Source organism: Triturus cristatus, chromosome 1_1 (assembly GCF_964204655.1).
Source record: "Triturus cristatus chromosome 1_1, aTriCri1.1, whole genome shotgun sequence".
NCBI lineage: Eukaryota > Metazoa > Chordata > Amphibia > Caudata > Salamandridae > Triturus > Triturus cristatus.
This window is the reverse complement of record NC_140579.1, coordinates 870,221,548-870,246,299: the sequence shown is the minus strand read 5'-3', so window position 1 is coordinate 870,246,299 and position 24,752 is coordinate 870,221,548. Positions and strand designations below refer to the sequence as shown.

General features: G+C 44.7%; 1 protein-coding gene across 3 annotated transcripts in view; it reads right to left on the bottom strand.

The window, feature by feature from the left end:
* TOX4 (TOX high mobility group box family member 4) overlaps positions 1-24,752 on the bottom strand; it is a 798,038-nt gene that overhangs the window by 698,212 nt on the left and 75,074 nt on the right. The window contains exon 2 of one of the 3 annotated variants that reach the window (XM_085650560.1): positions 20,228-20,301. The exons of the other annotated variants lie outside the window; for them this stretch is intronic. Coding sequence (XP_085506686.1) covers positions 20,228-20,301 — 74 coding nt within the window. The remainder of the gene's footprint in view (positions 1-20,227; positions 20,302-24,752) is intronic. 3 annotated transcript variants of the gene reach the window in all.

Below are 24,752 nucleotides of genomic sequence, written 5' to 3'. Positions count from 1 at the left end.
GGAGCCGGCCCTGGTGGGTGGCGGTCCCCAGGGCCCTCGAAGGCTCCAGGAGGGAGGCCACGCAGCCCCCCTCCAAGATATTAATTTACCAACATTTTGCCCCCGGGATTTGGCCCACCCGGGGGCTAATTATTAACTTAGCACGGAAGCTCGCGCTTCGGGGTTTTTTTTTTTCCGGCCGGATCCGCCCACCCTGCGTGCATTTCGCTGATTTTTTGGGGATTTTTTTTTAAAAGGGGGCCCCAGGGGGTCCTTCTGAGACCCCCTAAGCAATCCTATCCAATCCCATCATTTGTATAGTGCGCTACTCACCCGGTAGGGTCTCAAGGTGCTGGGGGGAGGGGTCCGCTACTGCTCGAATAGCCAGGTCTTGAGTTGCTTCCTGAAGGAGAGATGGTCCTGGGTCAGCCGAAGGAGGATGGGGAGGGAGTTCCATGTCTTGGCTGCCAGGTAGGAGAAGGATCTTTCTCCGGCGGTGGCTCTGGGAATGCGTGGTCCGGCGGCGAGGGCGAGGCTGGTCGATCGTAGCTGGCGGGTGGGCGTGTAGAAAGTCAGGCGGTTGTTGAGGTACTTGGGGCCCAGGTCGTGGAGAGCCTTGTGTGCGTGGGTGAGGAGTCTGAACGTGATCCTCTTGCTGACGGGGAGCCAGTGCAGGTCTCTCAGGTGGCCGGAGATGTGGTTGTGTCGGGGGATGTCCAGGACGAGTCGTGCGGAGGCGTTCTGTATGCGCTGGAGTCTTTTCTGTAGTTTGGCTGTGGTTCCGGCGTAGAGGGTGTTTCCGTAGTCCAGTCGGCTGGTGACGAGTGCCTGGGTGACCGTCTTCCTGGTTTCGGTGGGGATCCATCGGAAGAACTTACGGAGCATGCGCAGGGTGTTGAAGCACGATGAAGAGAAGGCGTTGACTTGTCTGGTCATCGAGAGGGAGAAGTCCAGGATGAAGCCCAGGTTGCGTGTGTGACCTGTTGGCTTGGGAGTGGTGCCCAGGGCAGGGGGCCACCAGGAGTCATCCCAGGCGGAGGGGGCTGATCCCAGGATGAGGACTTCCGTCTTGTCTGAGTTCAGTTTCAGGCGGCTGTTCTTCATCCACTCAGCGACGTCTTTCATCCCTTCGTGTAGGCTGGCTCTGGCGGTGGCGGGGTCGTTGGTGAGGGAGAGGATCAGCTGGGTATCGTCGGCGTAGGAGATGATGTTGAGGTTGTGTTGGCGTGCGATGGCTGCAAGAGGGCTCATGTAGACGTTGAAGAGGGTCGGGCTGAGTGATGATCCTTGTGGTACGCCGCAGATGACTTCGGTGGCCTCGGATCTGAATGGGGGAGGCGGACTCTGGGTTCTGCTGACGAGGAACGAGATGATCCACTCCAGTGCCTTCTCTTGGATTCCGATGTTGCTGAGGCGCTGTACTAGGGTGCGGTGGCAGACAGTGTTGAACGCCGCAGAGAGGTCCAGGAGGATGAGGGCCGCTGTTTCCCCGTTGTCGAGCAGGGATCTGATGTCATCGGTGGCTGCGATCAGGGCGGTCTCGGTGCTGTGGTTGCCTCGGAAACCGGACTGCGAGGGGTCGAGGGATCCGTTCGTCTCGAGGAAGGCGGCGAGCTGTCTGCGGACTGTCTTCTCGATGACTTTGGCAGGAAAAGTGAACCGGTGCCAGACTTATTGGGAATAGAATGTTGCGGATTTCCTATGGAAAATAGGTCCTAACTATAACTACCTACTGGCGACTGCCAGTAGGAGAGAGATTATATATATATATATATATATATATATATATATATATATATATATATATATATATATATATATATATATATATATATATATATATATATATATAACCAACTGGCAGTCGCCAGTAGGTAGTTATAGTTAGGACCTATTTTCCATAGGATATCCGCAACATTCTATTTGGAATAACGTTTGCGTCGATTGACGAATCTTCGCGAAAGTTTACAAACTTTTGGCCAGTTCCGGTCCACTCCTATCCTGAAAATTTCACGGTGATTCGTCAAGCGGGGGCCGAGAAAAAAGGGGGGTCCCAAAACGCGTTTTTCCCATGCATTTTCCCATAGGACCTGCTGACGCAGCTACAGCCCAAAGTACTGAACGGAATTACACCAAATTTGGCAAAGAGGTAGTCCTCAGTTCAGACTCGTGCCTTTTGCTTAAATGGTGTAAATCTGTTCAGTAGTTCCTGAGAAAATCAAAAGTGAAATCACATATATCTGGGCAGAGCCTAAGCACACATCTCATTGAGAGATCTGATTGGCTGTCAGCACTTCATCCAAGAAGTGTTGACAGCCATCTTGGGACCAATATACATGATAGCACCTCATTAAAAAGCATTGCAGTTAATAGAAGGTTTTAAGACTTTAGTTACATTATAAATCATTTATTGATGGTACCATACTAATTTTAGGAATTGTGGTGTGTTCTAAGGTGATTTTACCATGTGAAAAAGCCTTCTGCTGTGATATCATGAATCATGTTTGAGAGAAAACTATTTTCTCATGCTTTTACCACAGAGGTTTGGAAGGTGATCTATAAGCTAAACAGAGCATATTTTCTGTAAATTCACATTATCTTTCTCAGTCATGTGAGAACGAAGTCTGACATTCTCAGTAAAACATGTACATCCAACAAGGGCAGAGACTGTCAGTTGATTCCTTTGTGTTCTACTGCAGCTTCCCGGAAAACGTATGGCACACCTGAAGCCATCTTGGTTGAAATAAAGTGGTAACTCTTAAAACATTTAATTTAAAAAGGAACAAAATGAGGGGGTTCATTTTGCCATAGAAGGTATGATTAGTGCTGCAGAAAGAAACATTAGGGCACATTATGAGTGACTTCTCAAATCCTCTTCTATTTCATGAAAAAATTCTGACATGCAGACTGAAACATACACTTTCAATACCAGCAGCAGACTTCCCTGGTGAGCAGTAGCTTTACTACAGTGATCTAATAAGCGACTAGAGTGCTAACATTCTGAATTTTTGGCAAATTTGTGACACATCTAAATGCCTTCTTGATGGAATCAAAGTAAAAAACTGCAAGTATTCCCACTGAGGAGACTGTAGTAAATGAGGAAATTAGGAAACATCATAACAAATAAGTCTCCCAAAATGGCCACCAGAGAAAAAAAGAGCCCAAATGTAGCCCAAATATCACCCAGATGTAGCCCAAGTATAGCCCAATGACAGAATGTCCCAGAGTGTTCTAACGAACAACTAGAGCGCCAACAGTCTTACTTATGACAAAAGTATGGCACACCTGAAGCCATCTTGAATGGAATAAAGTGGTAACACTTAAAACATTTAATTTACAAAGGAACAAAATGAGGGGGTTCATTTTGCCATAGAAAGTATGATTAGTTCTGCAGAAAGAAAAATTAGGGCACATTTTGACTTCTCAAATCCTCTTCTATTTCATAAACAAATTCTGACATGCAGACTGAAACATGCACTTTGAATACCAGCAGCAGACTTCCCTGGTGAGCAGTAGTTTTACTACAGTGATCTAATGAGCAACTAGAGTGCTAACATTCAGAATTTATGGCAAATGTGTGACACGTCTGAATGCCTTCTTGATAGAACCAAAATAAAAAACTGAAAGTATTCCCACTGAGGAGACTGCAGTAAATGAGGAAATTAGGAAACTTCATAACAAATAAATCTCCCAAGATGGCCACCAGAGACAAAAGAGCCCAAATGCAGCACAAATATCACCCAGATGTAGCCCACATGTAGCCCAATGACAGAAGTGTGCAAAACACTTATTTATTGTGTATTTGCAGTTTTATATAGTGCAGACTTGTCAGGTATTGGACTGCTTTACATGAGCATTGGTTACATCACACAAGATCAAATTCATTTTGGTTGTAGAGATTAAGTGATTTGACCAGAATCACAGAATGTTGAGCTGAAGCAGAAACTCCAACCTGGTTCCCCAGTTGCAAAGTCTGCAGCTCTGGAAGTAACACCACATCCTCTCCCCTAGGTGCAACATTTAATCAAGTGGTCAACTGGATAAAAAAACAAAGATTACAAATAATTTAAAAGTTCTTTGTCGCTATTTGAAAACTCAGAAAATATGTCCTCATTTTAGTTTTTTAGAGCACTAACCATAATTTTGATGCAAATAAGACCCTCTCATATATGTAATTTCTAAAGGAAATACTCTAGGTATTACAGTTTTGATTACATCAAGATGACGTCAGGCGTTCCACACTTTTGTAATAAATATAGAATGTTAGCAATCTAGTTGTTCATTGGGATACTGTTGAGAGGCAGAGGCCAGGGGCACGGACTCTGAAAATTGAAGGCAGGTAGGCGAGTGCAGAGGCAACAATTTGACCACACTGGGCAGGCAGGAAGGGCAGTGGCAGCACAACAGACTATGGAGGGCAGTGGAAAGGGGGGCAAGGGCAACAAACCAACAATACAGGACTGGCAAGAGAGGCTGTGGCAATATAATAGACCATTGTGGGCAGAAGGAAGAGGCAGTGGCAGTACAACCATACATGCCAACAGACCCGTTTCAGCCAGGAAACGTCCAATGTTTTTAAGCTCAAATGGGCTTTATTTGATCTGTCTACAATCTCCTCTTTTTCAATGTAACTCAAAGGGGAAAATTAATACCCCCGTTTTTTTTTCAAAATCTCCCTCTTACCAAGTTCAAAATGTTCGCAAGTATGGTACATTGGATCATGGTAGGTAGGAGGAATTGGGGTAGGGAACATGGACTCGGATAACAGAGGACAGGAGGGACATGGAGAGGTGCACCAAACTGACCCTACAGGGCAGGCATCGGGGTTTGCAGCAGCACAATACACCACACAGTGCATGCGGGACGGGAGTGCAGCACAACAATCCATAGAAAGCAATAGGGAGGGGACAGGACCATGCACATGGACAACAGAGAACAGAGGGGAAAACGGCAATGGTAGCTAGCTGACCATAATGGACAGACAGGAGAGAAAGCTGCAGCATAACAGACCATAAAGGGCAGGAGGGACGGATCAGGGGCATTACAATGGAACAGACAAGCCAGGAGGGAGGGAATAGGGGTCTGCACATGGAAACAGAGGGCTGGGGGCAAGGGGGCAGGGCAGGAGCAGCAAGATGACCATGGAGGTCAGGCAGGATGGGCACTAGAAACAAGACACACCATGGAGAGCAACAATGAGACTATGGTGGCATACACACAGACCATGGAGGGAAGGTGGGAGGGGGTCAGGGGCAGCTGCTGACCACACAGGGAAGGTGGGAGGGGCCATGGCAGCACAGAAGACCATGCATGGCAAGCGGGAGGGTTAGTGGCAGCACAATGGCTATGATGGGCAAGAAGGAGGGTGCAGGGGCATGCACAAAGGACCATGGAGGATAGAAGGGAGGGTCAGGACCTGGGCACAGACAAGAGAGTTCAGGGGAAGGGGCCTCACAACTGACCGCGCGGGACAGGCAGGAGGAGCAGTTGCAGCACAACAGACCAGGGAGGGCAGAAGGATGTGGCAGTAAAATGGACCATGGAGGACAGGAGGAAGGGGATAGGGGCATGGCATGTGGACAGGCAGGGTGGAGGTGGCAGGGACAGGTTACAGTCATCTGACAATGCTAGGCAGGTGGGAGGGGAGTGGCAGCTCAACAGAACACTCAGAGTAGATAGGAGTGGCAGGTCCATGGAACATGGTGGGCACAAAGGATGGAGCAGGGGCATGCACAAAGACATCGGAGGGAAGGAGAATAGGGCAGCAAGCTAAGCACAGAGGCTAAGCAGGAGGTCAATGATGGGCCATAGAATTGGGCAATGGAGGGCAGGAGGAGTGGACTGGTACATCATGCTAAATGGAGGGCAGTGGCAGCACATCAGACCATGCATGTCAGGAGGGAGGAGGCTAGTCCATGGATTCAGACAACAGAGGATAGGGAGGAGGTGGATGGGGCACCAAGCTAACTGTTCAGAGAAGGTGGGTATTAGGAACTTTATTGTTTTTAAAATGTGTGTCTGTGCGAACTACTTAAAATATGAACAAGTATGCAGCATAATCTCATTTTTATTCAGGAAGAAGAGGACGTTTGTGACTGTGACTCCGGGCTCACTTGGCGGAAACACCCCCTGACCCTACACCCCCCATCGCAAAATGTAATGCCCGTGAAAAGGGTAGATGGACGCAGTGTTATATAGAACATAGTCCTGAGAGCACAATTGAAAATGAAAACTAGATATAGTATATGGTATAAACTATGCACCAAAAAGTGTGATATAAGATGAACCGGGGCGTGAAATATAATATGCAATACATTGTGCGCAATGACAGATTAATTGGAGAGCGCGAGATAGCACAGGCACTAGCGCGTGCTATGCGATATGCGCCTTGGAGTGTAATATGCACAGAGCAGTGTTGTGTAACCTAACTAGTCTCTAAAGTTGTAATATAAAATATGTGCTGGGGAGTGTAACGTTGCATATGCACTGTGACAAAGATATGGATCCCAGATTGTAATATGTATGGGATAGCGCTGTGCGTTATAACATAGGCATCGAGGAAGACACGTTAGATGGGGCAATATAACCCGTGCGAAGGCAAGTGTGGCATGACATTCACGTGGTGGTGTTACAGTGCACATGGGCTAGAGAGTGTCATAGCATCTGCACTAGCTGGTGGAATACAACACAGAGGTGTGAGGCACTCGGCGGGCACTGGTGGGTGTAACACAGCATTGGGCTCAGCCAGGAGCACGCTGTGACTCTCAAGTGAGGTTCGTCTCCTTTCCAGAGAGTAAAATAAAAAGTATTACACATCCGGCGGTGGATGTGTGTTTTATTAACCGTGAGGGGGGTTTCTTGCATAGTTTGGTCGAATTTTTGTCGAATCCCCTTTGAATGGCTTGGTGTGCGTGTATATTAAATGTGCCCGTCAATAGCTACCCATGTTTGTATAAATCAACGACAGGGGTGTCTACTTTGAGAGTACCCACCAGCGGGGGCGCCGGGATTAGGCACGGTAGGGCGTCAGACACGTCAGAGCTTCACTAGCGGTGTAAATACATTCCATGTGGATTCATCGTATGCATGGTCGCCTTTTAATGAATATCACGCAAATCGTCATGGTGATAGGTACATACGGTTTGTCCAGCATGTCCTAGGTGTTTCTATAAATATATATTTAAAAAAAATAATAATAAACAAAGGCCGGCCCCGGGGGATGGGGTCCCCGGGGCCATAAGTGGCCTGAGGAGGGGGGCAACGCAGCCCCCTCCTAAAGATTTAAAAAAAAAAAAAGGCCATGACCCGGGGGTTGGGGTCCCCGGGGCCGTTTAAGGCCTTGGGAGGGCCAAATTAATTTTTTTCAACAAAAAAAATTAGGGTGCAGGGGATGGGGTCCCCAGGGCCAGTAAATTAGAAAAAGAAGGGGGGCCACACAGCCCTCCTTCTTAAAAAAATAAAATAAATAAAAGACCGGCATCACGCTGGAGGCCACGCCCCCTCCTTGCAGCACTCTGCAAACGCGCCCCCTGGCCAGTTGTAAGTTGGGGAATTAATTCCACTTCAATACTTAGGGTCCCGGAGGGCCAACTAGCCCAACAGGTATCTCCAGTATGCGCCAGGGAGCTGCGTTGCAGACAGGTGTTCTGAGGCCACGACCCTCTTTACACCTCTATGCAACGCAGCTCTGTGGCGCTTACTGGAGGTACCTAGTGGGCTAGTTTGACACTAGAGACCCTTAGGATTCAAGGGGACTTAATCTCTCAACTTAGAACGGCCACAGGGCGCGTTTACACAGTGGTGAAGGGAGGGGACGGGGCCTGAGGTGACATGTGCAAACACGCCCTGTGGCGCGTTTTAAGTTGGGGAAATAATTCCCTTTCAATCCCGAGGGACCCTGGGGGCCAACTAGCCCACCAGGTGCTTCCAGTAAGCGCCACTGCTCTGCGTTGCAGAGAGACGGTGGTGCAGGCCGTGCCCCTTTTTACACCTCTCTGCAATGGCGCTTACTGGATGTACCTAGTGGGCTATTTTGCCCCTAGGGATCCTCAGGATTCAAATGAACTTAATCTCCCAACTAAAAACGGCCACAGGGCGTGTTTACACAGTGGGGAAGTGAGGGGACGGGGCCTGATGTAACGTGTGCAAACACGCCCTGTGGCGCGTTAAGAGGTAGTTTTAATCCCCTGCCCTATTATATACTAGGGGCTTACAGAGGTCATGCTGATCACAGGGGGACCCCAACGCATAATGTTGCCTAGTGTATGTAGGTGTTTTCACTGTATTCTGAGTGTCTTTTAACAAAGCACTGGCTATAGGACTGGTTAGTCAGACTAAGTTACCACCAGTATCCATCTGAAAAAGTTGAGGGTACAGGATGATTTTGCAACAAGGCTTCTTTCTGCTCTTCTGTTTGTTCTTTCTGCACGTTATCCTTCTTCCTGAACTTTTCTTCGTCTTTGAGGACTTCTGTTCCTTCTTTCTGCATTTCTTTTTTTTCTTTCTGTGCGTTTTTTTTTCTTTCTTCACATGTCCTATCTCTGTAGGCATAGTTAGAAATTAGCATTTAAAAAACCTTTGAAATTCACTGAAAAAACCATAGGTTTCAGGCACGTTATAGTTAGGAATTAGCATTTAAAAAACCTTAGACATTCACTGAAAAAACCATAGGTTTCAGGGGCGTTATAGTTAGCTGGACTTTTCACTCGTACAAAACCATTGAAATTCCTCCGTTATAGTTAGTTCAGCTAACTATAACTCGCGCGCCCGCAGAGACAAAGGACTCACTAACCGTGAAAAAAGCTGAGGGGCTGAAACGCGTTGGTTTGTGGAGGTTGTGAAAAGAATAAATATATGGTCAAAACCAGTGCCACGTTCCTTGCCTTGTTTCATTGAATTGGGTCTGGATCCGACCCCTACGTAGAGCACCAGCTGGTGAGCGCGCCGAGCCTTGGGTCACATTGGTAAACACACACATATATATATATATATATATCCAACATTTGCAGGAACCCATTCGAAATGAGGCCACGAGAAGTAGGTAAGCTTCGTTGCATTTAATCGACATCCTGCGGGCAGGCTCTCAGTCAGGAATACACTTGCAATAAAAATATACGCCAAACATGTTTCGGGATTGTCCCTTCTTCAGCAGCGTTTGTCTTGTGGAAAAGGCAGCCCAATGTTCACGCACCTTTGAATAATGAGTCCCTGCCCAGGTGGGCGTGGCCACTGCCATGGCCTTCTGGGATCAGTAGTGCGTGCGAAGTGTTCCCAAGTGGGTGCGCTATCTTTTCTTTAAGTGACGACATACATAAAGCCCCAAGTGGGTTGAAATGCAATCATGGCGGGAGACTGCCCTGCTTTGTTGATGTCAATTGAAGCACGAGACTGGCATCCCCTGCAGACGTCAGCTCCTTCTTCCTTCGTCCGACACCATCTGGTTCCGACATGGATCCGCAGAGCGGGGGGCCTCTTTCACGACCGGGCCGGCCGTTATAAATCCAACATTTGCAGGAACCCATTCGAAATGAGGCCACGAGAAGTAGGTAAGCTTCGTTGCATTTAATCGACATCCTGCGGGCAGGCTCTCAGTCAGGAATACACTTGCAATAAAAATATACGCCAAACATGTTTCGGGATTGTCCCTTCTTCAGCAGCGTTTGTCTTGTGGAAAAGGCAGCCCACTTGGGAACACTTCGCACGCACTACTGATCCCAGAAGGCCATGGCAGTGGCCACGCCCACCTGGGCAGGGACTCATTATTCAAAGGTGCGTGAACATTGGGCTGCCTTTTCCACAAGACAAACGCTGCTGAAGAAGGGACAATCCCGAAACATGTTTGGCGTATATTTTTATTGCAAGTGTATTCCTGACTGAGAGCCTGCCCGCAGGATGTCGATTAAATGCAACGAAGCTTACCTACTTCTCGTGGCCTCATTTCGAATGGGTTCCTGCAAATGTTGGATTTATAACGGCCGGCCCGGTCGTGAAAGAGGCCCCCCGCTCTGCGGATCCATGTCTGAACCAGATGGTGTCGGACGAAGGAAGAAGGAGCTGACGTCTGCAGGGGATGCCAGTCTCGTGCTTCAATTGACATCAACAAAGCAGGGCAGTCTCCCGCCATGATTGCATTTCAACCCACTTGGGGCTTTATGTATGTCGTCACTTAAAGAAAAGATAGCGCACCCACTTGGGAACACTTCGCACGCACTACTGATCCCAGAAGGCCATGGCAGTGGCCACGCCCACCTGGGCAGGGACTCATTATTCAAAGGTGCGTGAACATTGGGCTGCCTTTTCCACAAGACAAACGCTGCTGAAGAAGGGACAATCCCGAAACATGTTTGGCGTATATTTTTATTGCAAGTGTATTCCTGACTGAGAGCCTGCCCGCAGGATGTCGATTAAATGCAACGAAGCTTACCTACTTCTCGTGGCCTCATTTCGAATGGGTTCCTGCAAATGTTGGATATATATATATATATATATATATACATACACAAACACACACACATATATATACACACATGCGCACATTTAAATATATAATACTTGTCTATGTATTTTTAATGGAGGACTTCCCACCCTATTTTTTAATAATAAAAATATTTTCTTTTTGGGGAGAAGTTCCCCAGCCCACTCTGTCATTTGTAACCTTACCAACCAATATCCTTACCCATCCCTAAAAACATCCTTACTACCTCTCTATCTCTCTCCCTCTCTCTGCCTCTCTCCCTCTGCCTCTCTCCCTCTGCCTCTCTCCCTCTGCCTCTCTCCCTCTGCCTCTCTCCCTCTGCCTCTCTCCCTCTGCCTCTCTCCCTCTGCCTCTCTCCCTCTGCCTCTCTCCCTCTGCCTCTCTCCCTCTGCCTCTCTCTACCGCTCTACCTCTCCCTCTCCCTCTCCTCTCTCTACGTCTACCACTTTATCTATCTCTACCTCTCTCTCTACCTCTACCTCTCTACCTCCCTCTCTCTACCTCTACCTCTCTACCTCCCTCTCTCTACCTCTACCTCTCTACCTCCCTCTCTCTACCTCTACCTCTCTACCTCCCTCTCTCTACCTCTCTACCTCCCTCTCTCTACCTCTCCTTCTACCTCTCTCTGTACCTGCCTCCCTACCTCTCTATACCTCTCTATACCTCTCTACCTCTCTATACCTCTCTACCTATCTCTCTCCACACCCCTCTCTCCACACCCCTCTCTCCACACCCCTCTCTCCACACCCCTCTCTCCACACCCCTCTCTCCACACCCCTCTCTCTCTCCACACCTGTCTCTCTCTCTCTCTCTCTCTCTCTACACCTACCTCTCTCTCTCTCTACACCTCTCTCTCTACACCTCTCTCTCTCTCTACCTCTCGCTCTACACCTCTCTCTCTCTCTACACCTCTCTCTCTCTCTCTCTCTCTCTCTACACCTCTCTCTCTCTCTACCTCTCGCTCTACACCTCTCTCTCTCTCTACACCTCTCTCTCTCTCTCTCTCTCTCTACACCTCTCTCTCTCTCTACACCTCTCTCTCTCTCTCTCTACACCTCTCTCTCTACACCTCTCTCTCTACACCTCTCTCTCTCTACACACCTCTCTCTCTCTCTCTACACCTCTCTCTCTCTCTCTACACCTCTCTCTCTCTCTCTCTCTCTCTCTCTACACCTCTCTCTCTACACCTCCACCTCTCTCTCTCTCTCTCTACACCTCTAAGTGGCAGCCGGAGCCTGATAGCACTGCTTGTCCTTTTAAAAAAACAAGCATCGGCATAGCCAATAGGTCTCGCCTTTGGGACCTTAGTTTAGTTATCCAGTGCAATATCCTTGGTGCAACAACATCAAGTGTTGCATGGCTAAACACTTATGAGGTCCCAAAGGCGAGACCTATCGGCTATGCCAATGTTTGTTGATTCAGATGCTGTTCATTGTAGTTTGACGTGAGGTTCAAAGCAAAGGTGGAAGAGGTACAGGGGTGTTGCAGCGAAACGAAGAACAGGTGTGTAGTGTCTCCTTTGCTACTTGTTCACTTTGCACATATATTCCAAAGCTTGTTCAATTCGAGCAACTCCTCTGGTTTTGTTTGAACACGACATATGTGATGTTGAGGCCAATTTAAAGATATCCACAGCAAACAAGGACATTTGCAGAGTTTCAGCCTATTACTCGGTGGGAGGCACACAAAATAATTACAATGACAGTCACATAATCGAGTTAAACAAATTATACAAAGAAATTGGGGAAATTGCAGACTGTACCTCGGTCTCAGTATCCCTGTCTTGTCTGTCACCTTACACTCGGTGACAGACACACATTATAATTATTGTGGCAAGCTTTCTCAAAAGACCTGGGGTCCAATGATCTCCTTCTTTAGCCTGTCTTCCTCTGACTTCCTAATAGCAGTGAATATCTTTGCATATGTATTTCCATGTCAGTTACAGTAACTGGTTAATTCATTAGCAGTGTCAGGGCAAAGACATCTGAACTCTACTGGCATTAAATCACTCATTTAGTCTTATAACATTTCCAATTTTTGTGTTTATTGTTCAGACTGGAAGGCCTAACTGCACCTCAATTTCTTTTAATAACCCTGGAAACACAGTCATTAAATGGAACAAATTAAATAGATTTTTTGCAAATTGCGCAAGGGTTTGTGGGACTAACCTTAGTGCAGAATGTAAGTACTCACTTCTTTTACACTGTCTAGATGGAGCAGGGAAAGAAGTTCTGGAGACATTACCTGAACTAAGAGCTGAAATACAATGAAATCCAAATGAGTAAGAAATATGAATTTTGAAACTGGACCATCACAATATCCCACATACTAGCACTATTATCGAGAGATATCATTTTGGGATTAGAGAACAAGGATTGTATGTTGAAAATTGTTACCTTTTGCATGGTATTTCCCCAGATTTCTACCCTGCCCATTTTTGTTGGCTGTAGAAATCTGTGCACTTTACCCTTGCTAACCATTGGTAAATTGCCTGTGCTTTTTTTTTTTAAATAGGTTAATTGACATTTTCCATGTGTATCACATATAAAGGAGAGTTTACCATCTATGACGATTATTTCTAAAGTATTTAGAGGTTAATACAACTTGCGTTCTGTCAGTAGCCTAATAGTTGTACAGTATATGGTGATCGTTGCAGTAAACACATTACACAAGAGTTATCACTCAATCATCAAAAAAACAATCAAACAACAAATTCCAGACGCAGATCAATCTAGAAGATAAAGTCAATCACCCTATCTACAGGTGGGGGAAGAGGGCTATCAGTGAGTCAGTAGTATGTTCACCTAAGAGGGGGAGGCTATTACACAATCTCTGAGTCAGATGTTTTCCATAGGCAGCTTGCATCTAAGCATCCCGTCAAATAGCTCCTTGTTTCCAGTCTTCCTGTCAAAAACTTGGAGTCTATCAGACAGTGATTACATCTCTGTGCTCCCTCTTCAAACATGGTACCATTGGTATACACCGGATTGCTTTATTTATTTAATTTGCATTTAAGTCACTGGTATATGGTACCAAGTGTAACCAGGGCCTGGTAAATTAAATGCTACCAGTGGAGTACAGCACCAATTGTTCCATACACAGCAGTGGCCCTGTAAAGCATGGCTCCGGAACTACCATTGTAGCCTGGCTGCGCAGTTTAAAAACTGTAAATTCGGCCTTTCAAAATAATACCTATTGACAATGCTAAATATGAATAATAAGACACCCCCAATTAGGCCTTATTGCCAATAAGGCAGGGTGCATGATATTTAAAAGTAGGGTATGTACAAGTGTAATGTCAAACATGTTCTTAATGGGAAAAAGCCCTATAAGCTTTTTTTTCACTGTAGCAGGGTTGGATGTTCCATAGGAAAGCACTTCGATACAATATATAGTTCAATACATGTTATTTACGGATAGGAAACGGCTACACATTAAATTTCTGGACTTTTTGAAATATTTATCAGGAGCCCTATTCACTGGTGAAATAAGATTTTTAATAAATATTTTGGAAATATGACTTTTAAAAAGTTACCTTTGCCCTGCCTGAAATCCCTGAAAGTTAAATCTGCATTTTGCTCATCCTCGACTGAAAGCCAGTACATAGCATTTGAATAGGCAAGAATTTGTTGTGAACTTTCTCCCAGGACATGGACAAAAGACCACGAGTGTGTGGAGGTGTTGTTGTGCCCTTGGCAGAATGTCCTGTGGGCTGGGCCCAAGGACTTGATTAACTTCGAATCGGCCTACCCTGAGACAAGTAATTGTAGGTAAACCGAGGCCTGCACCCTCCTTTTGTCCTCCCATCCAGACCAACATCTATCCCAGTGGGCCTCTTGTTGACACCACTGTCAGATCCCTCAGGACTGCTGGGGTTTTTCATATGACACTTGGGGCACACTTAAAAGATGCCACCCCTGTTGCAGGCAAATTAGCTTACACTTGAGCAGGGCCCTTCTTTTGCTCTCCAGACAGACAAACCTCAATCACAACAGGGCTCTAGCTGACATTACAGTGTTAAAGCCTGCTTGACAGGTCTGCTGGGTGTGGGGCACACTTCCAAGTAAGGAAACAATGGCAACAAATGTGTATCTACTGTTTGGTTGCTGAAAACTCAGCTTTGTACTACCAGACTTGTGTCTCTTGCATTTGTTGGGGGTACCACAACTGCCTTACCATAGTACACTCTCCACACACACCACAGCCAATCAGATTCTTAGTGTGGCTGAAGACTTTGCCCATCATAAAAATGTCCAAAAGTAGGTAGCATTAGCCCCAGGAGTCTTTACCCCATTGGTTAGAGTGTCCCCACGGATCATTCCACCCACGAGCCTGTTCCAGGCATACAATCGCTCATCTCTTGGCACCCATTTCAGAACACTTCTGGACCTCAGGAAGATCAGAAGAGAATGAACCTGCTGACTGCAAGCTGAGAAGAGCGCTGTAGGACTTGACATGCTCCCTCTCTTGTACCCAGAGCAAAAAAGTTGATGCCAAAGGTCATAAGACTGCTCTCCTATTCAAGCTAGAGCTTTAAAACAAGCTCCAAGAGGCCTTTCCTGCAACTGCCCAGCTTATCAGTGGCAACGGTACCTGTACTCGACTCTGCTCGCCACCCTGAGAGTCTCCAAGTGCCTCCGCTGAGGTCTTGGGGGGCTTTAGAAGTGTACTGCTGTGGTGGATTAGGACTTAAAGGACTAAAGTCAGAGGGTAAAATATTTGACCAGGACAAACCTGGTTGGCATATCTGACCCATGCTCCATCGCAGTTAGTGTCAAATTGCGACTAGGTTCTCGTCTACCTTGAAGATTGACTGTTATTGGCATTTTATGCTTCTTGGTGTTAGTCCTACTTGAAACTTTAATAATTCATGTCTCCGGTTTCCCTTATTGGAATTTTGTCGTTTTGTTTATTAAAGTTTACCCTATTATTCTAATTTATTTTGGGATTTTTATTGTTTTCCATTTCTATTATATAACTGTGCTAGTACTACATACATACTTTACACATTGTCACTAATTTAAGCCTTTCTGCGCTGTACCATAGCTACCAGGGGGTTGAGCCCAGGTTAATTTAGTGCCTTTGTGAGTTCCCCCTGACAAGAATTGTGATTATTACTTAAGGTAAGTAGTTTCTCCCCTCAACTAAAAACCTAATTTTCTACCCTAGATAACTAGTTTAGGTAAACTTGCTTCAATGTGTACATTTGGTGGAGCTGTGGAACAGAGATTTAGAGACCAACTTATACTAAAATTAGGTAATGGCAAAATAAAGGAAGTACTCTCGTTAAAAGATGAGCGCCCAATCAAAGCGATCAATATTGCAAAAAGAGTTGAACACATGGTAAAGTGTATTAAAGAGTGTTAAACCTCTAACAGACAATTAACGAAAGAGGAAAAAGAGAGGAAGTCGATTTTGTGGTAAAACAAAAGAATGATTAGGTAAAAGAGGGGAGTACAACATTTTCAGGAGAGTGTTTCAGATGCGATAGACTGGGCCACAAAGCCAATATTAGTCACTGTCCAGCTGTGCACATAAAATGGAATGTATGTGGGGGAAAAAGGCATTTTGAGAAATGCTGTAAGAGCCAAACTAGAAAACAAAAGAGTATAGATGTGAATTAGTTTATTCAAATTGAAGATGTGAGTAATAATTCAAGGAGTAATCACCTAAGTGAGGTTGAGAGAATTAATAATTCCGATGTTATTATGAGGTTTGACTCCTGCTCACATTTAACAATAATTTCCAAAGAAAACATTGAAGAGAAATGTGAGGGAAATGTGATAAGTGAGTTAGATGTGGACCCAGTAGGATATGGACGCATCCCTATCAGAATTATGGGTTACTTTGTTGCAAATCTAGTGCTGGTAGATGTAGCTCCTAAGGAAAAGTTGGTTTCTATCAGAGGTGACAATCTAATAGGTTGGCCTCATGAAAAGCTTTTGGGGGTCACATTTGCACAAATGCTATGCACAGATACAGGTTCATGAATAGGCATACAAAGCCAAGGACTTTAAGCTTGACTTTAAACAATTATTTAATGACCGTTTGGGATGCCTTCCAGTAATCAGATATCACATTAGACTTAAAAGAAATGCCATCCCTGTACTAGCTTAAGTCAGACACATCCCAGTAAGTATGTAAAGCAATGTGAGCAAGGAATTGCAGAAGTTGGTTGATTTGGGAGTAACTGGAGCTGTTGAAGTTACAGAATGGTTGGCTCAAAAGGCTGTTGTCAAGAAACCAAATGAAGATATTTATGTGTCAATTTGAGAGCTCTGAATCACAAGGTAGTTGTATATAGTTTCTCCTTACCCAATATTGACAAGATTGTTCAAACTCAATGGAACTAAATACTTCACAACATTTGACCTAACCTCAGCCTATCACCAGGTGGAACTAGATATTACTTCCCAGGAAATAACTGCCTCATTACAGCCATGGGGGCATATACATTTAAAAGGATGCTTTTGGCCTTATATACAACGCTTCAGTCTTTCAAAGAGTGATGATAAAAGTGATACATGGTTTACAAGGTGTCAGTTACAATCAAGATAATATACTGTTCTTTGGTGGGAAAATGGAGGAGCATAATCATAGAGTATAGTAAGTGTTAAAGAAATTGACTGAGGCAGGTCTAACTCTGAAGAAAGAGAAATGCAAGTTTGGTGTCAGCGAGATAAATTACTACGGTTATCACATTTCAGGTTCAGGTATGTCGCCTAAGAAAGATTTAGTCGACACAATTGTAAACTTGAAAGCTCCCTGCACCGAGTTGGTTTCCTTTCTTGGAATTAATGAATATTATAACAAATTTATCAGAGCGTATGCAAAAAAGACTATAGGTCTGGGTGTAGTATTGTTACAAAAGAAGCTTGGTGTTGAATGACTAAAAGCGTGTGATTATCTTTGTCTAAAAAGTGCAGACGTGAATTCTTTTATGATCAAAAGCCCTAGCCATTTTCTGTGCCTTGATGAAATTTCAGAACTTGATATCAGGTATGCCATTCAAGATTTGAACTGATCTCAAACCCCTCCTTGAAGGAAGTCTTCAGAAAGAAGGGGTTAGACACAATTTTCTCAAGAATTAGAGGCAAGTTATTTCCTTGTAGGAGTTTAGTTTTACAGTAGAATACTTAGCTGGGAATAAGAATCAACCTGCTGATTGCCTGTATCCGTTGGTGGATCTCAACTGTGAAAATCCATTGCTTAATGAGGTTCACTATGATTTTAAGAGGAGTTGAGTGTTTGTGAAATCACGATGGGGACAACAGCAGAAGAAGAACGGAAATCTGAGTTGATTAACGACAACATGCTGAGTAAAGTGTCAGATGCGTTAAGATCAGGAAGTATTGCTTTCCTAGGGAAATCATGGTCATTAGTGAAGGATGAAATAGCTGTTAACAAATGAATTTTGTTGAGAGGCACTAGCCTCATTCCACATTAGACTCTCAGAAACAGATTAATTACTTTAGCTCATGAAGCCCAGTGAAAACAAAAGACAGGTTAAGATTCAAGTTTTTGTGGCCTAGGGTTAATACTGAAGTAGGAAGTAAGTTTGTGCTTGTATAAAGTGCAAAAATAGTGACAAAATCTTGGTTTCGAGGCATGTCCCTTTAGTGTGCAGGGAACTCCCAAGGTATCCAAAGGATTAATTCACCATATTTGTCCCTTAAAAGGATAACATCACACTCCTCATCTCATTGTCTTATTTGAGTTTTATTAAAGTCTGGTCGAAGTAATGTGCACATGATATTTCTTCGTCAAGCATATTAAAGTTTTATATGGAGGTCTTTAAGAAAGAGCTTTCTCAATTCTATTTTATCTGACAATGGTTCTCAGTTTTGCTCGAGTGAATGTGAACAATCCGTTAAACATTGTGGAACCTTGCACAAGAAGAGCTCTATTTATCTCCCAGAAACAAATTGTGGAGTAGAAAGGGTGAAAAAAACATTGAAGGCAAATATTCAACTGGCCAGGGCCAACTATTTAGATTGGAAAAGAGCCTTCAAGGAGAGACTCACTGCTTATAGAATGTCTCCACTGGGAAAACACTTTTACAAAATTTCAAGAGAAGAGCTCCCAGCACTTTACTCTATCCAAGTAGGATGACATTGAATAAACGTGTGAAATTTAATTGGGCTGGGTGATTTGTGCAATAGAGAACTTACTCTTCAAGAGAAAAGCAAACAATATTTTGACAGTAAAAATATGGTGAAGAATAATATAGTTCAAGTAGGTGACATGGTCAAAATCAGAGCACCTGTTGGTTGTGCATAATGGTCCAATTTAACAGATGTTCACCAAGTAGTTAAATTATTCAGAAATGCCATAAAAACAGATGATGGGCGAGTGTAGAATCTGAATCATGTTGTGGTGGGCAAAGCTAATGACTATGCATGTTTCTTCAGGGGAAGGTAATAACCAAGGATATGTTGCTCCAAAAGAAAAAATGGAAGACAAAAGTGTTTGTCAATTGAGGAGCTCCAGAATACATAAGCGGCCAGGTTGTCTTGAAGATTTTGTCAGTGAATGATACTGTGACATACTGATTCTTTCCCTCTTATCGGTGTCTGCAAGTTATAAAGTTTGTTATTTTCTTCCAAACTGTTAGATTCAATTTTCTAGCCTTTATCATTGTTTTAATCTGAATATGATAAAATGTGTTTAGTTGACTATTAGGTTTTTCTGCTCCGTTCACCAACTGTGTTTATACAAAGGGCGAAGTTTGGTGTCTCCTTTCCTACTTGTTCATGTTACACTTATTTTCTGAAGCTCATGCAATTGAGAGCACCTGCTTAGAGTTCTAGAATGTAATGTTTAGAACGTAAAGGTTTGACCACTGGCAGCAGTTAGTTTCGCTCTCTGCTGCCTGTTCCGTTGCTCAAAATAAAGTTATTTCCTTGAATTACTGATTGCAGACACATTGTGGCATTTCTTCAGCTAATATCACAAGATTCAGTCGCACATCGAAAGATTTACCCTCAGATTCTGATTAGCCTGTGTAAGGTATACCAACATAAAACAAGCATTTGCAATGCAATAGGTCTCTCATTTGCGAAAGTTTGAGCTATTGGCATTGTAAATAACAATGTCTTTTATTTATGTGTTTTTAAAAGCTGCAAGCAGTGCATAAACACACACTTTGTACTTGTAGTCCTTGCTTACAAAAAGCAAGGCTGGCAGTAAAAGAGGTGTTGTTGCTGCCAGCGTTGCTTCCCATAAGCAGCGACTGTAAGTCCAAAGTGCATATTTACGCACCGCTTGCCGGTTTTTTAAAATACATAAATAAAAAGCATTGGTATTTACAATACCGATAGTTCAAACGCTCGCAAATGCGAGACCTATTCCATTGCAAATGCTGGTTTGTGGAGTCATTGAGGCTTCTTCGCTCATCTAACAGTTCTTTACAAAGCATTATTGCCGAGGCAGGCTTCAGACATGCAAATCTATCCATGTGGCCATTTGCACCCTATCTGTGAACGGTGCCAGACAGACCCTGCTCCCACAGCCCAAGAAGTTACACATACTTGTTGGTAAGAATACCCAGTTATCGCACCTATCTAAGGGAGACAACCGTAGTATGCATAAATACCATTTACCCTCTAAATAAGGGCATTCCTCCTATGCCTAGTCACCTTGCTAGCTAGTCCTTTCAGTCTGTAAGAGTATACCAAGCATTTATGAATGCATGGATTTGACCCTGTATAATAATTAATTTTGTATGTTTCTGCAATATTTGGTAATAGTTTGTTAAAGTCAGTTGCTATTTACCTCGATTATATAAGGCTGTGGGTGTGTCTTAGTAAAGCCGACTGAGTCCAGGTTATGTCTGTAATGGACGAAATCTGTTGAGAAAGATGAAGAAAGGTCTGTGACTATACGTCTGTGAACCTAACTGAGTGCTGTGTGCTTCTTAGTGAAACACAGCCTGCTGATCAGAGGTTCTGGTGGGGTACTCTCACAGGTCCACTAAAATAGCATTGACTTACCTGCTCCTGCACATTAGGAAGCCTTTCTCCCTGTACAGGTTCCTTTGGTCGATGAGGGAGTTCCCAGCTAAGGAGTTCTCTTCAAGGGTGATTTTCTAATTGCATTTCCTTTAGAGAGCCTTTTTGTGCTTAAGCCACGCTAGGGAGTGGCTGTAAACTATTACAAGATACTGATAAACTAACGTTCAAACGTTATTACAACATATCACTTTCACCTAAAATTACCCATTACAGCAGATCTTGATTTCTGAAACTCTGAAATAGCACATAAACCCGCTGCACCACAGCGATGCAAAAATAGAAGTACGCCCTCTCTATAGAAGTTCATTCTAAAGGAAAATGTGAGGTCATTTATAGAACAGCTATAGCGTAACTGAGAGTTCACAATGATACAAATCACATGGGTAAATCTATGACTCAATGCCTGAAAATGAAAAGAATCGCGATACTGGAATCGGCTAGTCAAAGCTCAGACCTTAACCCAATTTGGATACTATGGTGGGGTCTAAAGAGAACTTTGTATACGTGAATGCTGTCAACATCAGTTTTCATAAGCAGTTTTATGGGGAGGAGTGGGCCAGAACTCCTCCCAGACAATGTGAGCGGCTGATACACTATTACAGGACATGTTTTCTTCAAGTTATTGCTGCTAAACTGGGCCCCATACGAGGTGCACTTTTCTCACACAAAGCTAAAGAATGTTGGCTGATTTTTCAGTTTAGTAAGCGATGACAAAGTGAAATGTATGTGTTCTATCGCCAGACGTGAGATTTACCTGCTGTTAGGATACGGTAAGGACTAATAGAAGTACATATATGTCTTAATATGAAAAATTATAGAATCTTCAGAGGATGTACTTTCTTTTTCACATCTGTATATTATCTACACGCTGTTTGTTTACATCCTTGTTTATCCAGCAACACACCTACATGTATAAGGCATTCCCTAAATGTATGTAACAAGAATGACTCCTTTTTATTTATTTGGCCGTTACAGAGTGCTACATATAAGAGCTGGCACTATGCATTTTAGTGAGACTCAGTTGACCGACCTCAAATCATTTCAAGGCTCAGTTGACCTTTCTGACATTGTCCCTGTAGCCTGCAAGGTACCACATGTGTCAGCAGTTAGATTTTAACTCACTGGAGCTTCTTACTTTGAAGAGTGACTGTAAATATTGTTCAGTTAAGGAGGTAGTGCAAGAAAGATCTGATGTAACAGAGAATCTGGGAAGGTAAATGAACGTACACAGCATGTGTATGCCAGTGCAAATACTCATGGACATCATCAAAGACTTATCTGGAGTGAGTTTTGAAGAGAGGGACAGCTATGCATGTACATATTGTGTAAGATCAGTAGCACCTATCCGTTTCGTCTGTAAATCTCTGAGCCTTCATCACAAATGGATTTGATGGAGGCAGAGCCTGGTGAGTGTGCAGAATGTTTATGTAGGACGGAGTACATACTTCCCCAGTCCTCTCTCCGAAACACCAGAAACACAAAAAGAGAATTGGCTACACATGCACTGGCCCCTGACTCCATTGGCTCCTCTGAGCCCTGCCCTACTGAAAGACAGGGGTGCATCCCTACACAGTATCTGTAGAACAGTATGCATGCTCATTCAACCCCAACTCTATAGATCTGTAGGAAAATCTGTCCAGTCTCCGATAGAGAGAGCGGAGAGTATGAACACTTTTATACAATGCTCTACATGCCCTGGCCTGTGCGCCTTAGAGCATAAGAGGCATTGGCTTAGTGGGGAGGTGCGGGTACGTAGGCAGCATGCGTACCAGTTGCTCTTTCCTTTATGGTATGCATTCTCTGTATGCACTGGCCTGTCTAATTTTTTTTCTTTTTTAATTTGTGTTTTTTATATAGTGCAAGCTCGACCAAAAGGTATTGGAGTGCTTTACATGAGCACCTGTTAAGTTACACAAGGAAAAATAAATTTTTTGGTAGGCACGGAGAGATTAGGTGATTTGCCCAGAATCACAGGATGGTGAGTCCGATACAAGTTAATGCAGCAGGGGCACTAACACTGGGGTCAAGTTATGCAGCAGGTCCATTAACACCGAGGTCAGGAGCGTAAGGAGCAGTTAAAGAAAGATACAGAGGTAGGCTAAATGGGTAAATGGATAGGCAGGGCATTGGGCATTCTCAATAAGTAAACTCACTTTCTCCCACCACTGCCTTCAGCCCGGATGGCGTCATCTTCCTCAGGCCAGCTTCTCTCATCCTGGTTTGTGGGCGTGGCCAAGGCTAACCGTTGCGTCATGGCAAAGTTATCAAAGGTTGTGTCGAAGCAAGACCAGGCATGGCCCCCTCTTTAAGTTAGGGTGAAAATATATATATTGTCATATGTGTCATGTATATATACACACACACACGTGGTAATGCTGTAGCTTATTTAATTTTATATCACACAAACTGGGAGGAGTGAGTGTCTTAATAACCCTCCCGTGAGTGTGGACTTGGCCCGGAGGCATTGGCTCTCATAACAAAAGGGATTCTGCTGTAGTTGGAGTGAGCACCATGAAGATAGAATTGGAGGAAAGTGGCGAGCGAAAAGCGACGGGTGGACATAACAACTTACTTCGCAGACCATCTACTCCTGTTATACAACACGAACAGCAGTCAGCTGCTCAGACGTTCAGACTTCTGCAGCCAGTCCTTCCAGCTTCTATGTCAGACTTAGAAGCACACACAACATCACTCTGCCTTCTAGCCACCGTCCTGGACTGTGGGACAGCTAAGTTGTGCTAGCAGTGGAGAGGTTATATTCTTTTCACGCCATTGTCGAGACAGCCTTCCGTTTCATTTCTCGCCACCCTTTCTAAGAAAAAGATGCACATTCACACGATTGCCCTGCGGTGCTGGACAGGGCAAACGCCACAGTGCAAAGAATCCAAGCAAAGCACATTGAATGACATAAATGGGGATCGCCGGTAGGGTCCTGGCATAAGGGGGCGCATCCTGAATCCGGATCCCGCTTCTGTCACTTTCGATAATACTACAATTCTCGGTCTCCACAAGAAAGCCTCTTTTCTCCTCATTTCCACCACTTCGGCTTTCTGTTCCTCCGCATCTCTTGAAGAGGCTTACAGTGGGAGGGAGAAGATGAAGCTTTCAAGCAGACAGCACGGCGCACATGAAATGGGCGCAGCACTGATTAGTTTAAAGTTATTTAAAAAAAAAAAATATGGAGGTGGGCGAGCCGTGCCCTGCAAAAGAAAAAAATTAGAGCGCAGCCGCCGATTCCATGGGGCTGGTGCACTGTTCACCCATCAGTGCTGAATGTCGATATAACATCAGATGTGCACGAGACACAGAGTACACAGAAGAGACAGCCCAGTGTGTGCACCTGTCCTTCATTCAGGCAGCCTCCAGAGTCAGGGCAGGGCTATCTGCAGATGCCACTCACTCGGCGACCCGCGCGCCCCTTCCTGCCTCCCTCCTCGCCGTGATCGCAGGGTATTGGATTGTGAGCGCCGAAGGTTTCCGCGAGGCTGGCAGAGGATGCCCTCGAGGGAGGGAGTCTCACGGGCTGGCATCCTGCCAAGTCCGGTACCCTTTACAATCACAGGAAGTTTTCAAGACCTATTTTTAACAGCGCGCTAGCAATACTGAACTAACCGATGCATAATTGCAGGCAGCGAGAGGCTGTTACCAGGCAGCTCGGTAAAAAGACGGCGGGTTTTGTAAATGTACGTTAATGGCTTCGCAGAGGAGGTCCGCGAGGTTTGGAAACAAGAGTGAGAAGATACAATTTATACAAGCACGCAAGTGGTGCGCGCGCCACAGCGAGACATCTGTTTTGCATTATCGGGCACGATAATGCAAAACAGATGTCGACCGTGCCGGTAACCGACACCAATAGGCCATGGGCGGGGCAAATGAGGGCCATGCGCCCGCATTTGCCCAATTGCATGTTGTCTTTGTTAGAAAGACGCACGCAACGCTCAATAGCCTGCAACAATAACGAAACCACACGCACGAGCGTGTGGTCAGCTTTCTGAAGCCCCTACAAGAAGTCTCGCGCTGCGCGAGCAGTGCTGCACACTGCAACACTAGGCGCGAGACCTAAAAAGAAAAGATTAAAAAAAGCATTACAGCTTGAATAAATATCAGTGTCACCAGACTCTTGCAGCAGAAACTAAAAACAAAACATTAACCAAAGATGCACTTATGTAGGTATGAATGTCATGCTTTCAATCGGCGCTTAGCTTCCTGAGATGCTCGTGAGGAGCATTAAAAACCATGTACACCCTCCCAGTTAGAACCATAATCATTCCGCTCAAAGGGAAAAA